The 12,668-nt window shown below is 47.2% G+C and overlaps 1 protein-coding gene across 6 annotated transcripts in view; it reads right to left on the bottom strand.

Moving 5' to 3' along the window:
- The window catches only part of Dennd2b (DENN domain containing 2B), a 154,084-nt gene that overhangs the window by 20,857 nt on the left and 120,559 nt on the right, over nt 1-12,668 (bottom strand). For 5 of the 6 annotated variants that reach the window (XM_047518241.1, XM_047518242.1, XM_047518243.1 and 2 more), the window contains 5 exons: nt 11,376-11,512; nt 7,416-7,487; nt 3,064-3,215; nt 1,372-1,587; nt 390-486 (listed from right to left, as the gene is read on the bottom strand). In XM_047518241.1, the coding sequence (XP_047374197.1) occupies nt 390-486; nt 1,372-1,587; nt 3,064-3,215; nt 7,416-7,487; nt 11,376-11,512 (674 nt within the window). The remainder of the gene's footprint in view (nt 1-389; nt 487-1,371; nt 1,588-3,063; nt 3,216-7,415; nt 7,488-11,375; nt 11,513-12,668) is intronic. The other variant, XM_047518245.1, reaches the window with a different exon arrangement.

Here is a 12,668-nt window from a genome sequence, read left to right as displayed (position 1 = left end):
AAGGGCCCAACTTAGAGGATGAGCCAGCAGAGAGGCCTACAGGCTTGGAACATAAAGGCCCTGCCTCTGGCAGGCCAAGATCTGAAATGGAAAACAGACCATAGTGTTCAGTAAGTCTGGTCTTTCCTTTTGCCAGGAGCAGATTCCCACACCCACCTCCCTACACAGAGACTCAAGCCTGAAGGAACCCATCCCAGGGCTGACTTCCCTCTCTGGCCTTCCCTCTTCTATGGACATTTCCTGGCAAGACTCTATCTTCTCTGAAGGTAGACCCACAACTGGCCCACAGAAGGGCAAACTAGGGCAAACTAAGGGAAGAACATGTTTTTCCCCATTCCTAACGTCCAAGGGCCCCAGACAGGTAAACCAGCTCAGACATCAAGGCCTACCTCTCAGTGATGCCGTCTCAAGACTTGACATAGACAACTTTTTTAACCTCTTCTTTCCCCTCTTGGCATTGTAGATGGAGTTAATTCTTTGGACAAGCTGGATGAAAAAAGCAGGGAAGGGAATAACCCTAACACCAGTTGCCCTTACTTCTAAGAAAGTGAATTAGGAGCCCATCCTTTCCCTTAGTGGTGCAAGCTTTCTACACTTCACATACTGAGCCCAGCAATGGTCTTCCTACTGAAATGATCCCAAGTGGGAACTCACCAGCCATGCCTGGTAGCTCTTCATCTACTCTGTCCCCTAGGAGTTGTCTTCTTCCCCAAGACAGACACTAAACTTAGCTCCCCTGAGGAAGGAACTGTCATCAAACTAGACAGGATGGGAGCTCCTGGGTCCCAAGAGTCATTGAACCAACTGAGACAAAGAACTTCTCAGATGCAAAAACAGGAACAAGGATTCTAGCCTTTCCCCTCAGGGGCATAACCTGGGGCCCTGACAGGAAGAAGTTAAATTCCCAATATACCCAAGCATTGTTTGCAGGCTAAAAATATCATTTAGCTAAATCCTGCTGCTGTGGGCTGGGGACTTGGGCCTAACTGCCATGTGTGCAAATCATTGCTGAAAACTCTTCAATTTCAAGTGTTATAAAAAGGAAGACCCACATTTGAATTCTTAGGTCCCTGAAAGCCTGGAAATGTTTTGGTGTGCACAGAGACCCCTAGATTCATACACTACACTCACTAATGGGGAGTTCTCAGTGAGCCTTTTCTTCTGACATCTAAGCACCAAGAAGCAGTTAATGCATCCTTATTGATAAGAAAAGGAAATTAATGAGTTGAAAAAGGGCAGTGCGAGGACCCAGAATTTACTCAAAAGGAACTGAGAAAGCAGCCCGGATTAAGGAAGGAAGGAAGGAAGAAAGGAAGCCCCATTGCCCAGACCTATGCCTCCTCACCACCCCCAACCCCCGCTGGGGGATACCTTGGGAATGCGGCGGGCCCTGCGGCTAGACAGCAGCTCACTTGTGGTGCTGAGGCTGTCCTCGTTGAGGCTGGAGGGTGAAGATGGCAGGCTCAACTGAGCCAGCAGCAGCATGTCGTCATGGCTATGCCTCTTGGGTAATCGTGGCAGCCGGTGGCTCTTCCTTTCTGACCAGTTCCCACTGCGTAGGGACTGGCTACTGGGTTTCAGGGAGAGCTGACATAAGGAAAAGGATGTGGAAGAAGGGTTTGTCACAAATACCTTGGTCAGTGTCATCTGCTGGAACCTGGGCATGGAAGCCATGGGTTGGCATCTGGCTCCCCTGAAACCCATTATGGAATTTCCATCTACCACAGCTTACTCTTTTAAGACTTCAGTGCCAATTGGTCAGTTCAGGAACAGATTAGATACTTAACTTGCCCAAAGGAAGCCTCACTCCTTCTGACAGAAATAAAGAAAGCCGAGGCTAAGAAAACTGCACTCTCACCTGAGTGGAAAGAGAAGTACAGCAGGAATTCTCTGGGTATTTCATGAGTGCTGGACAAAGATTACTGAGCTTGGATAATGAAACCAGTCTTCCCCACCTCCCCACTGAGTCAGTCTAAAAGGTTTCTCCTAGCAGAGACCAGAACCTACATGCCAGCCTGCTCTGCTGGAGGGTCCTGGCAGCCTGGCAATGTTCACTTCTAGGAAGGAGCACAAGGACTCTGGGCTCTATGCTCAATGGGCTCCCTCACCACGAGTATACCCTTCAGTATGGGGTACCTTACTGGCAGTGGATCTTGCACACTGCTGGGAAGGCAGGCACCCCCTGAAGACTCCCATAGTTGTCTTGATCTGGAGTTGCCTCTCCTCACTCTTCAGCATATCCTCCTTCCTCCACAGCTCACAATTTCCTCTCCCCACCCAATCAGTCTGGCACTATACATTTTATAGTAGCCTATTTGAATAGAGCACATTAGAAGGGTACATCTTTTATTAAAAATAATCATGACTCCAAAGCCAGAAGAAACCATTTATATATTCTCTGGTCAATATTATAAACTATTAAGGTCTCTCCATTTGCACAGAATAAGAGCTACTGGACAGGTCAGAGAAAGCCTCTCCCTCTCCTGACTCCTACTTCCTGTCATTCTGGGCAAGGTCAAAATAAGTTTATGTCTAAAGACCTCCTTTGACTTTTTACCTTTCCTCTCATTCTGCCCTCCTTCAGTCCATTCCTGGAGATTCATTCTTACTTCCTCCAATAGAAGTGGCTCTAGTGATCATCTGGCTCTCCAAATCTAGTTTTGGATCTATACCTGGCCCCCAAATGTCAGCACTGAGAAAATTTCTAACTGAGTTGTGGAATACCAGGACTCCAAACAGGTCCCTTCTTCCTGTTTCCCACAGAAGGGGAGGAGAAATACTAAGACAGGAGACTTCAGGGGTTCCTGGCTTAGTTTTGCAGCTCAGGGGTCAAGCAGTAAGAGAAAGAAGGTAGGACAGGATTCCCCTAAGAGCATATTTTAATTTTCCACAGGGAATTCAATGTGGCAGAAGTCCCTGAGTGCTGAGCTCTTTCCTGAGGCAACTGTCTCTGCCAAAACTAATGAGAAAGTCTGAGTAAGAGCTGGGCCCATACCTTGAGAGGACAGGCCCTCAATGTGGCCCTCATGCTGTCTCTATAGGCCCATGTTGGGGCTGCATTACCTGCATGGGTGGGCTGTTGTACTTCCTGTCCTGAGGACTCCACATCCTGTGCAGAGAGTCCAAGGAGCTCTCAGACAGTTGCTGAGATTTTCTTCCAGCTCTTCGGCTCTTTAAGTCCACATCCTCATATGGATTCTCCTTGGGTAGCTCTCCTGCAGAGGAGGAGAAGTTAAAGAAGGGGGAGAAGGGAAGAAGGAAACACACAGAGTTATACACACACACAAATAAACAAGTAGAATTCCTGTGAACCAAAAAGAATGGCTTCTGCCTGGCCCCTTCAGCTCATGAGTCACACAGCTGCCTGTCTGCAGTGGAGAGGCTACAAACAGATCCTGGCTCCGAGGCCAGAAGCTGAGGGCCCCCCCCCCCGCAACCCCAGATCAGTTCAGCTCAGCCTTGTCAGGCCTCTGCTTTATAAATTCAAGGATTGCACAAGACTGGCTCAGCTACCCCTGCCTGTGCCCAGTCAGAGGACAAAGCCAGCACTAGGAGTCTGTCCCTGGCTCCAGTCCCTCAGTTAACAACTCCCGCCCCCAACCCAGGGGTATGCACTTCTTGGTAGGAAAGGTTTTCAGAAATCACACAACTCCAGCAACTCTCGATGGGTCTCCATGGGACCGTTTGGAGATGAACATGCAGGAACTCAAAGATCCTAGTCTAGGGAACAGGGATTTGCCAGGTCTCTCTCTCACTTATTACACTGGTCAACAATTCTTTTAGGGTAAGAATATTGTCTAAGGCAACCCCAGAACCAGAACAATGATTATCAAGTAGTAAGTGCTCGGTAATTATTTGTTCAATGGAGTTTATTTCCTTTACTGCTGATCTCAGCAAAAAGAACTATCATTACTCCCTTCTTGGCATAAACTTTCCTACTGTGACACAGAGAGGTGTGAAGGCTTGGAGGGACTCTGGGCCAAAGAGTGGGGGTGGGAGAGTTCCTGCTTCTCAGAATTAGTTTCTAAAATCCCTGGCAATGGGCGCCGATTAACACTACTAGAAAATCTTAGAGAAGTCCGAAACACAGTCCCTGCCTTTGAAGAGCATAAGGTTTTGAGACATTCTTTGTCACAAGCTAGACCCTTCTACCCCTTCTAACACATGCCTAAAATTTTCTAGAATACAATAAAACCAAGAATCAGGTTAGTCATGGCTTAATTCCAGCAGTAGAATCAGAGCTGGGACGACACTTACTCACCTTTCCCTTGTCTTTTTGTATTCTCTCCAGTCCCAGCAGCACTGTTTGGGACTTGGGACCTAAGTACCAGGGACAAGAATAGGCTTGGCTGAGGTTAGCACACCTGGTGAAGCTGGGTGTACTTCAGCATCAGCAGCAGGATTAGTGTGGGTGACTGCTGAGTCCCACACTGTCCTATAGATGCCTGGATGTGCCTTACACCTCAGAGCAGCTCAGAGTACACTCCTCTAGGAGCAAGCAGAAGAGCTATTAAGACTGGAAACAAAGACTGCTGAGAAAGCAAGCACTCCCAGACAGGGCACAGGAGAAAAAAACAAACGCTTTTGTTTTTACAGAGTCCTCAAAAAGTTGAGGTTCCCCCAAATTGTGGCATCAACTATTACCATCATGAAAAACCATAGTGAATTTAGGAAATACCTTTACAGAGGTGGAGGTGTGAAGTGAAAATTGCCACACAACTAATGAGACTGCAGTGGGAACAACACAGATCTCTATTAACTTATGAGTCAAGGATGGGTCAAGAAAAGATTTGGAACTGGATTAAGTGATTCCCAACTACAAGCAGGGTACCCAGCAACGGAGCAAACCTTTTCCTGTAATAGTCATGCTTTTGAAATGACTTGTCTCCATTCCAGAGCCCTGACTAAGCAAAGCCAGCCCATTAGTTCTGCTTCAAGAAGCCAAATATCAAACCAGGCATCCCCTGCATGTTTTCTTCGGCCCACCCTACTATAAGGATACTTTAGGAGGAGTCAGGGTGGATTTTCTACTTCTTGGACCCTCTCCAACATATATCCTATAAGGGTGAGGAGGTAAAGGGGATTAGGAATAGAAGAATTCTAGGATACATTCTTCCCAATTCTGCAAAATAGAACCAGAGCATCACTGATAAGGGCAGGGAGAACATTGATTCCAAGTTTATCAAACCCAAACTGCCTTGGGCTGGATGATCAACCAGAGTCCTTATCATCATCTCTGAAGGGTTACGGAAAATAATATTCCTGCAAGATAGTCCCACCCAAGAAAAATGGAGAGAGGTGCAGCTCAAGAGGAGGGAGGGGAAAGTAGCAAAGGATTAACCTCCAGCAGCCCTGGGGGACAGGGGGGACAGTGAATGCTGAGCCCTAAACCATGACCTTCCTCCAGAGTAAATTATTCCTAAATGGAGGCACAGCAAATAACAATGGGCGAGATTTGAGTACTCAACCCTCGGGACCTGGACTCTTATCTCCCCAGACAAAAATGAGTTTCAACCTCTTTGTAATTACCCTCCTAAATTAAAGTTTTAACCTGTACAACTAGCCCCTGATGGTCAAAACTGCACATACACGATTACATCATCCTCACTGTACCCTATAAAACCAAAATCCCCTCTAACTGATGGCCATTTTCCCATCTGAAAAATGTGCCATGGCGCCCGAGTCTGCAAATGAATAAAGGCTTCTCTGAATACATTGAGGTCTGCACCCTGTCCTTTCACTCTCACAGTGAAGACCTTGTCTCAATCTGTTGCAATTAGTTTCTCTAAGCTATTGACATTTGGGTTGGTGGGCTGACCTGTCCATTTGTAGGATGTTTAGGAGTAACTGTGGCCTGTCATTTAGTTGACGTTAGTGTCCCCTCAAAATACTTATATTGCCAAATGACACCTGGGGGCGGACAGGTGGATGGATAGATGGAAGGAAGAGAGGGAGGGGAGATGGCTGAAATTGCCCCCCACTGACAAGCATTGCTTTCGACAGATATTTCTAAATTTCCTAATACCTTCTGAGCACCATGCCATGAGTCCCAAGTCTAACCCTCTTTTCCTTCATCCTTCCCTTCCTTTAGTTATCTCCTCTCCTTCCTTTTCCCAGAGTAAGAGCTTTGAAATTTGATATAAAATCTAAAGCTCCAAGAACAAGATGTAGGATGTTGAGGCCCAAAGAAGAAATATACTGTTTATACATATCTGTGATATTTTCAGGGGAGACAGTTGGAAATACGAGGTTCTCCAACTACTACTGTCTCTAGAAACTTGTTTACAGGAAGTCCTCAAATGCCTACTCCTCCTGCCCAGTCCAACTGCCAGCCTCCTTCTTTTCTAATATAACCAATGCCCTTATCACTTCTCCAGGAGATAACTGCTGGCCCCAGAACAGGCTCTTCCTCCCCAGCCTCAGTTAGGTCCCTTCACAGCCCTAGTCCATCTGAGACCCCCAACTTTAAGGGCCTTTCCAGACTTACCCTTTTGGAGCAATCTCACAGACTTTCTCTATTATCTCTCCAGACAGAAAGGGTGCCCCAGGGATAGGGGTATGCAAAGAATAAGCAGACCCTGAGTCCTAGAGTCACTAAACTGAATTTGCTGAGACCAAGTAAATATCAAAGAAAGAATGGGAAATGGCACTCTGAATGTCCTACAGGGAAACAACTACAGGATGGCTGGAGAAACTAGAGCTGAGTGGAGAAGCATGGAGATGACTGAGCAGGCTTGGACAGGAAACAGGAAACCTGACAGACAGCAAGACTTCCACCTGCCTTCTTGCCCACATGGCTTGCAAAGGACAGTTCACACTGAGCTTGGAGAGGGATAAAGAGGTAGGCTGTCTTCTCGGGAGGCCTGGCCTTCATCAAACTCAGCTGGGGAGGCCAGAGGTCTCAAACTTTCCCAGCTTTGCTAATGAAATAAGGGACAAGGGCATGACCAACAATTTCTGTTTTGCACTCTTCTAAAAGGAGCTTGTTACAGCCCAGTCTTAACACACTGATCCTCTTAAAGGGAGAACCCAGTCCCACCAGGCCCTGTCCTACTCCCACTCCTCCCACAGCTCCTTGGGTTGTTAAACACACATGCAACCCCCACCCCCCTCACCCTCCAACAGGAAGAACCAGTAAGGGAGGGAGTATGAGCATATGCATATGATCTGAGAATTTCTCCAAAGTCCAAGCTTCCTAGACCACACCCATAGCTAGGGCCTTGGTCTGCAGTTTCCTTCCCCAACCCTCCTCTCTTTCCAATTGGCTGTTTCTCCTGGGTCTCCGCCTTTCCCCCTCCTTCAGGCAGCAGAGAAGGATCAGGCCAGGGGCCCAACTCCCTGGGGCCTGCTGTTACCCACCCTCTAAGCCTTGACACCAATTCCCAACAGCCCCAGCACCTTTCCCTGGGCTGCACCTCTTGGCTGCTTTGCTTCCTGCTGCAACCTCCATCCTGGTAGGTGCCCTCTGTTCTTTACTGTTGCCCAGCCTGGGGGTGAATGAGAGAAGAAGGCAGAGAGAGTGTAGGCTCAAAAGGCTTTGCAGTACAGGCCGACTGGCCCTGTCCCCAGCTTGCATCCCACTGAAGTTCCTGGAAGCTCTCCCTCAGCCCTAGCTAGCTGATGGGAGTGGGAATCTCTGCAGGAATGCAGCCCAGGCTCCTTGGTCGGGCGCCGAGGCCACTCCACATAACTCCCTAACAAGCTGCTTCCTTGGGTGCATTCTTCAGTGTCAGGCTCAGAATGCAAATGACTTTAAGGCTTTGCAGAACAGCAGCATCTTCCAAGGGCAGATGTCAAATTAGATGGGCAAGAATTAAACAGCCCCAGGAAATAGCACGGCAGCAACTTTCTTTTTGCATCTTTCTATTACAAGTTAGCAGGCAAAAGCTCAGCCTGTGCAGATATCCTACCCCATTTTCCCAGGCATAATGCCTGGTGTGGGTTCGAGGCCAGTGGACTCCGCAAGGTCCTTCATTCAAGTTCACTGCTCACAGAGACGTCTCTGGGCCAACCAGCCCTGAACCTCTTAACAGAACAGGAACTACAGTCCAATTGGCTATATCCAAGATGGAGATTTAGCAGGGGTGCTTTCTGCCTTCCTCTCAGCACCAGCATCACGTGCCTGAATCGGCACACGAGCTGGACAATCCAGCCAGAGTCAGAAACAACCTTAAACCTACAAAACATAGGTTGGTGAAACAATCCAAAGAGGGCTCCCAGGAAGTCAGAGCCACTGGTCAAGCCGGGGTTAAAAAGTGAATCCTGACATTCGGAGTTCAGCAACAAGAGAACCCCTCAACCCTCTAGGGTGGCTCCAAATTCTTTGAGCTCTCTTCAGGGAGGGAGAAAGGGATAAATCAACCAGTACCTAATAGGAAGAGAGTAGTCTCCCTTCTTATTTCCCTCTACCCTCCCTGGTCAGGTCCTGGAAAATTCAGACTGGGCTGCCGTGGGGGATACAAAGGAGGAAAAATATGCCCAGGGCACCGTTCGAACTGCAGACTTTCAAGACCACTGCCACCCCAACCCACAAAACCCAAACACCAGGAACAGGTGCCTGGGTCACTCTCCTGCCCTATTTCCTGCATCCTTCCCTTTTAATTTTCCCTTCTTCTCTACATAATGCTCCAGAGATCCAAAAGCTAGCTGAGCAATTAAGGAAGATGCACCAACCCCAACTTTATCCTGTACAGTCCTTACCCCTAGCTCTACCTCATTCATTCAAGAAGTAACTGAGATGCTCCTGCATCTTCCTGCCACCACACAGAACATCCAACATGGAAGTAAGTCTCTCTGAGTGAAGGAAGAGGCCCAGACACACTTGTCTCCTCTGCACGTTCCTTCTAACCTGACCTAAGGCAGACCAGTGAACAGTTCTATTGTACAGTGCCTCCAAAACTCTTCCCTAGACCGTCCTCTAAATAATCATAAACAGAGTCCTGGATTATAATCTCTGGTCAGGGAGGTATAGCTGAAGCTGTCCACCCCGTTCTCTTATTTCAGTTCAGTTGCTGCAAGAACATATTCCCACATGGATATATTCTTGGGCAGCATAGAAGGGTTCCCGATTCTTGTCAGAGAACAGTGAGGGCTACAGTATTCCAGAGCTGGGTATGCTGGAGGGATAGCAGAAGATTCCAGGCCTCTCAGACCACTGCCAACAGCAGCCAAAGTAGATGCTCCTAAGAGCCCTGGGCAGCAATGATGTTACAATTTGAGTGTAGGCTCAAAAGGCTCTGCAGTACAGGCTGACTGACTCTGTCCCTAGCTTGCATGCCACTAAGTCCCTGGAAGCTCTCCCTCAGTCCCAGGGGAAAGATGAACTAGAGCTAGGGGCAAGGGCTGTGTATGGTAGAGTTGGGATTGGGCATCTTCCTTAACTGCTCACCTCATTTCTAAATCTTTGGCTCTGATCCCCACAGCCCTATCTTAACTCTGGGTGATCATGGGTACAAAGTTGTCATTTCCCCAACAGAGGGGGGAAAGGTCTCCCTCCTGAAACTGTTCAGTTGTTCTAGGGCTCTCACTCCTATAGTCTACTGTGGTCCAGTATTGCATTGTACACTATATGCTTCGTTCCTGGAAAAGCAGTCTCTGTATCTGAGCGTGGCTGCTAATCTCCCCAGAAATGCTAGTCCAGTAAGGTATAAGAAGAAAACTATGAAAGTGATGGCTAAGATCAATCGAGCAACGAGATGTTCGTCCCTTCACAAGATTCCCATATTCTGAGAATCTGGAGGGTTCATTCTCTAATGTGTTAACTAAGACTATGATCTCCAGCTTCAAGGCCTAACACAGGAAGGGCATGGTGGTGCATGCTTGTAATCCCAGTGACTTCAAGGCTGAGGCAGGAGGACTGCAAGTTCAAGGCCAGTCTCAACATCTTAGCAAGACCTTTGGCAATTAATGAGACTCTGTCTAGGGGAAGAAAAAAAAGGAGGGGCCTGGGGATGTAGTTCAGTGATAAAAGTGCCCTGACTTCCATCCCTAGTCAAAAATTAAAATTAAAAAAGCGAGAAAGAAAAGTTCTGAGGGCAGGAGCAAGCAAGCACATAGCACACTGCTTATCTCCCCTTCGCTGACCTACACTGAGACACATACTTTGAGCAGAATGAAAGCCCCCCACTAAAGAGGAAGAGATCAGAATTCAAATGAATGCCAAAATAAACTCAACCCAGCCTAGACCATCTATTTTTTTGTTGAGCTTTGCACAACAAGTTTGCCAACACCATGCTCTTCCACTTGTTGGAAACAATTTTCCATGGAGTATTGCATTTCTGCCCTTCTGAGCAAGAGACAGTTCTGAACTATGTTTTCAAGGATGTTTATACAGTAAACAGTCTTGGAAGATGGAGATATTTTTCTCTCTTCTGAGGAGAGGCAAATTTTCTTCCTGATTAGGAATGATAATGTCTCCTTGTAGGCAAAGGTTGGCAGGTTTGCTGGCAGCCCCTGAGGCTAGGCTCCCAAGTTTGGGTTCTTCAGTTGGGACACAGACCCACAGTATGGAGCTTCTACCTGGACCTCTGCCATACTGCCGCATAGGACTTGTGAGCAAGGGGAGCCTGGGGAACATGAAGCCCATGCTGCCTGCTGCGCCATAAATAAAGTCCTTTGTCTGTAACCTGAAAGTCTGATGTCTCCTAAAAGCATCTATGAAACTAGGGCTATGAAATTTGTTAGTTTATTCTACAATGTGTGTGTCCTCTGAAAATGCATACAGTGAAACCTAATCCTTAATGTATTAGCACTGGTAGGTGGGGTCTTTAGGAGGCAATTAGGTAAAGAGGGCAGAGTCTTCACAAATGGGATTAATGACCTTATAAAAGGGACTTCAGAGAACTCCCTTACCCCTTCAGTCACATGGGAGATGACAGATGTCTGAATCAGGAAGCAGGCCCTCACCAGACACTGAATCTGCCAGTGTCTTATTCTTAGCTCATTTAATTCTAACAAAAACCTTAAGAAGTATTATTACTGTTACTATTGTTGCGGTAGTTCATATCACATCAAAATCACTTTATAAGAGAAAAACAGAGTCTTCACAAGAGTTAGGTGATTTGCCGAAGGACACAGCTAAGGAAAAGTACCCTGTTGGGCTCTCATGTCTTCTGAAAGTAAAGAAAGGAATGATGTCATTTTCCCCTTCATGTGGTCCCAAAGGCCCTTTGGATTTCAGTTCACTCTAGGGTTCGGCTTTACCACTCAAGCTGCTCTATCTTGCTAAGGTGCTTCCTGTGATGCCCATTTCAACGAGGAATTCTCCAAGGTAAGAACACATCTACCCATAGGCGAACCTGTGAGCATCTCCTCTGTTTCCTATTCTTTTGCATACCCCAGAGATGGCCCAGCCCACCACATCTGCCACTGCTTACCCACAATATCTTCATAGGCATTCTCTTCTAAAGTGCTTTTGGATCCAAACTTGGGTTGGCTCTCAGTACCATTCTCAGTGGGAGAAGAGGGATATAGGGACTGGAGACTGGATGCATCCTCAAACTCAAAGGATTTTCTGTGGATAATAAGAGGAAAAGTCATTCCCACTGAGCCAGATCCCTGCTGCCTTGTTGGGAAATGGCCACAGACAACAACAAAAACTAGAGGCCCTCCTCAGAAACCAGCTACTGAGAAAAGCATTAAGGTGGATCCAAACTTTCCATGCAAATGAAGAGGTATGGTCTAAAGGGCCCCACTCTGCAATGTACCTTATCCCTAATAATGCCAATATTAGGTAATGGCTACCACAGCTTAAAAGCATGCTATGTGTCAGGTGCTGCATCAAATGCACCTTTATAGGTATTATCTCATTAACCTTCATAATTATGCTAGCAGGTACTGTGCCATTTGACAAATGAGGAGATTGGAGTGACTGGTTGGCACAGGGTGGTTTGTTGAAACAGCAAGGACTAAACCCTCAAAACAAATCAAACTTCTCTAAGGTAGAGCTAGCAGGACAATATACAGTAACTTCCCTCTAGCTAGATGCCTGCTCCTTTCCATCCCTCAGGTCACTGTCCCTCTACTGTAGAATTTCAACCACAGCTTATTAGTCCCTTAGACGCCCTGAGCCCACAGCACTCCTTACTCCTCCTTCCCTCATCTAAGTTGGGACCCCAGATGTATCCTCTCCCTCTTCAACGCAAGTCCCAGCAGGCTCCTGAGGAGGAATCCCTCCCGTGAACACCTCCCTCTTCCAATGACATCCTTTTCTCTCTTGTTTACTGAACAACTCCTAAGAATCCTGGGATGCAAATCAATGACTGAAAATGTCCTAAAGACCACACTGTGTTCTTAGGTGGCTGGGTCCCTCTTCAACACTCGGCACGACAGAACCCTCTTTATGCTGGCATTCTCTTCCTTTGCCCCTACGACACCCTGCCTCCCAGTTTTCAGCTACCTCTCTGGCGATTACTTTTTAGGCTCTTGTGAAGGATAGATACTCTTTCACTTGCCTTTTAAACGCCAGGGTGTGTCAGAGTTCTGTCTTCAGGACTCTTTCTTTCTTTCTTTTTATCTGCACTTACCAAGGGCAAATGTCCATGGGCCAACACTCAATCTAACATTTATACCTTGATGACACCCCAATTTCTGTGTTTGGCCCAGACTTCTCAACTAGTTAAATACCCAGTGGCTGAGTGTGGTGGTTCCCAAATGTTGATGTAAGACCA

The sequence above is a fragment of the Sciurus carolinensis genome, chromosome 11, assembly GCF_902686445.1.
Source record: "Sciurus carolinensis chromosome 11, mSciCar1.2, whole genome shotgun sequence".
In the NCBI taxonomy this organism is placed as follows: domain Eukaryota; kingdom Metazoa; phylum Chordata; class Mammalia; order Rodentia; family Sciuridae; genus Sciurus; species Sciurus carolinensis.
This window is presented reverse-complemented; position numbering and strand designations above follow the sequence as displayed.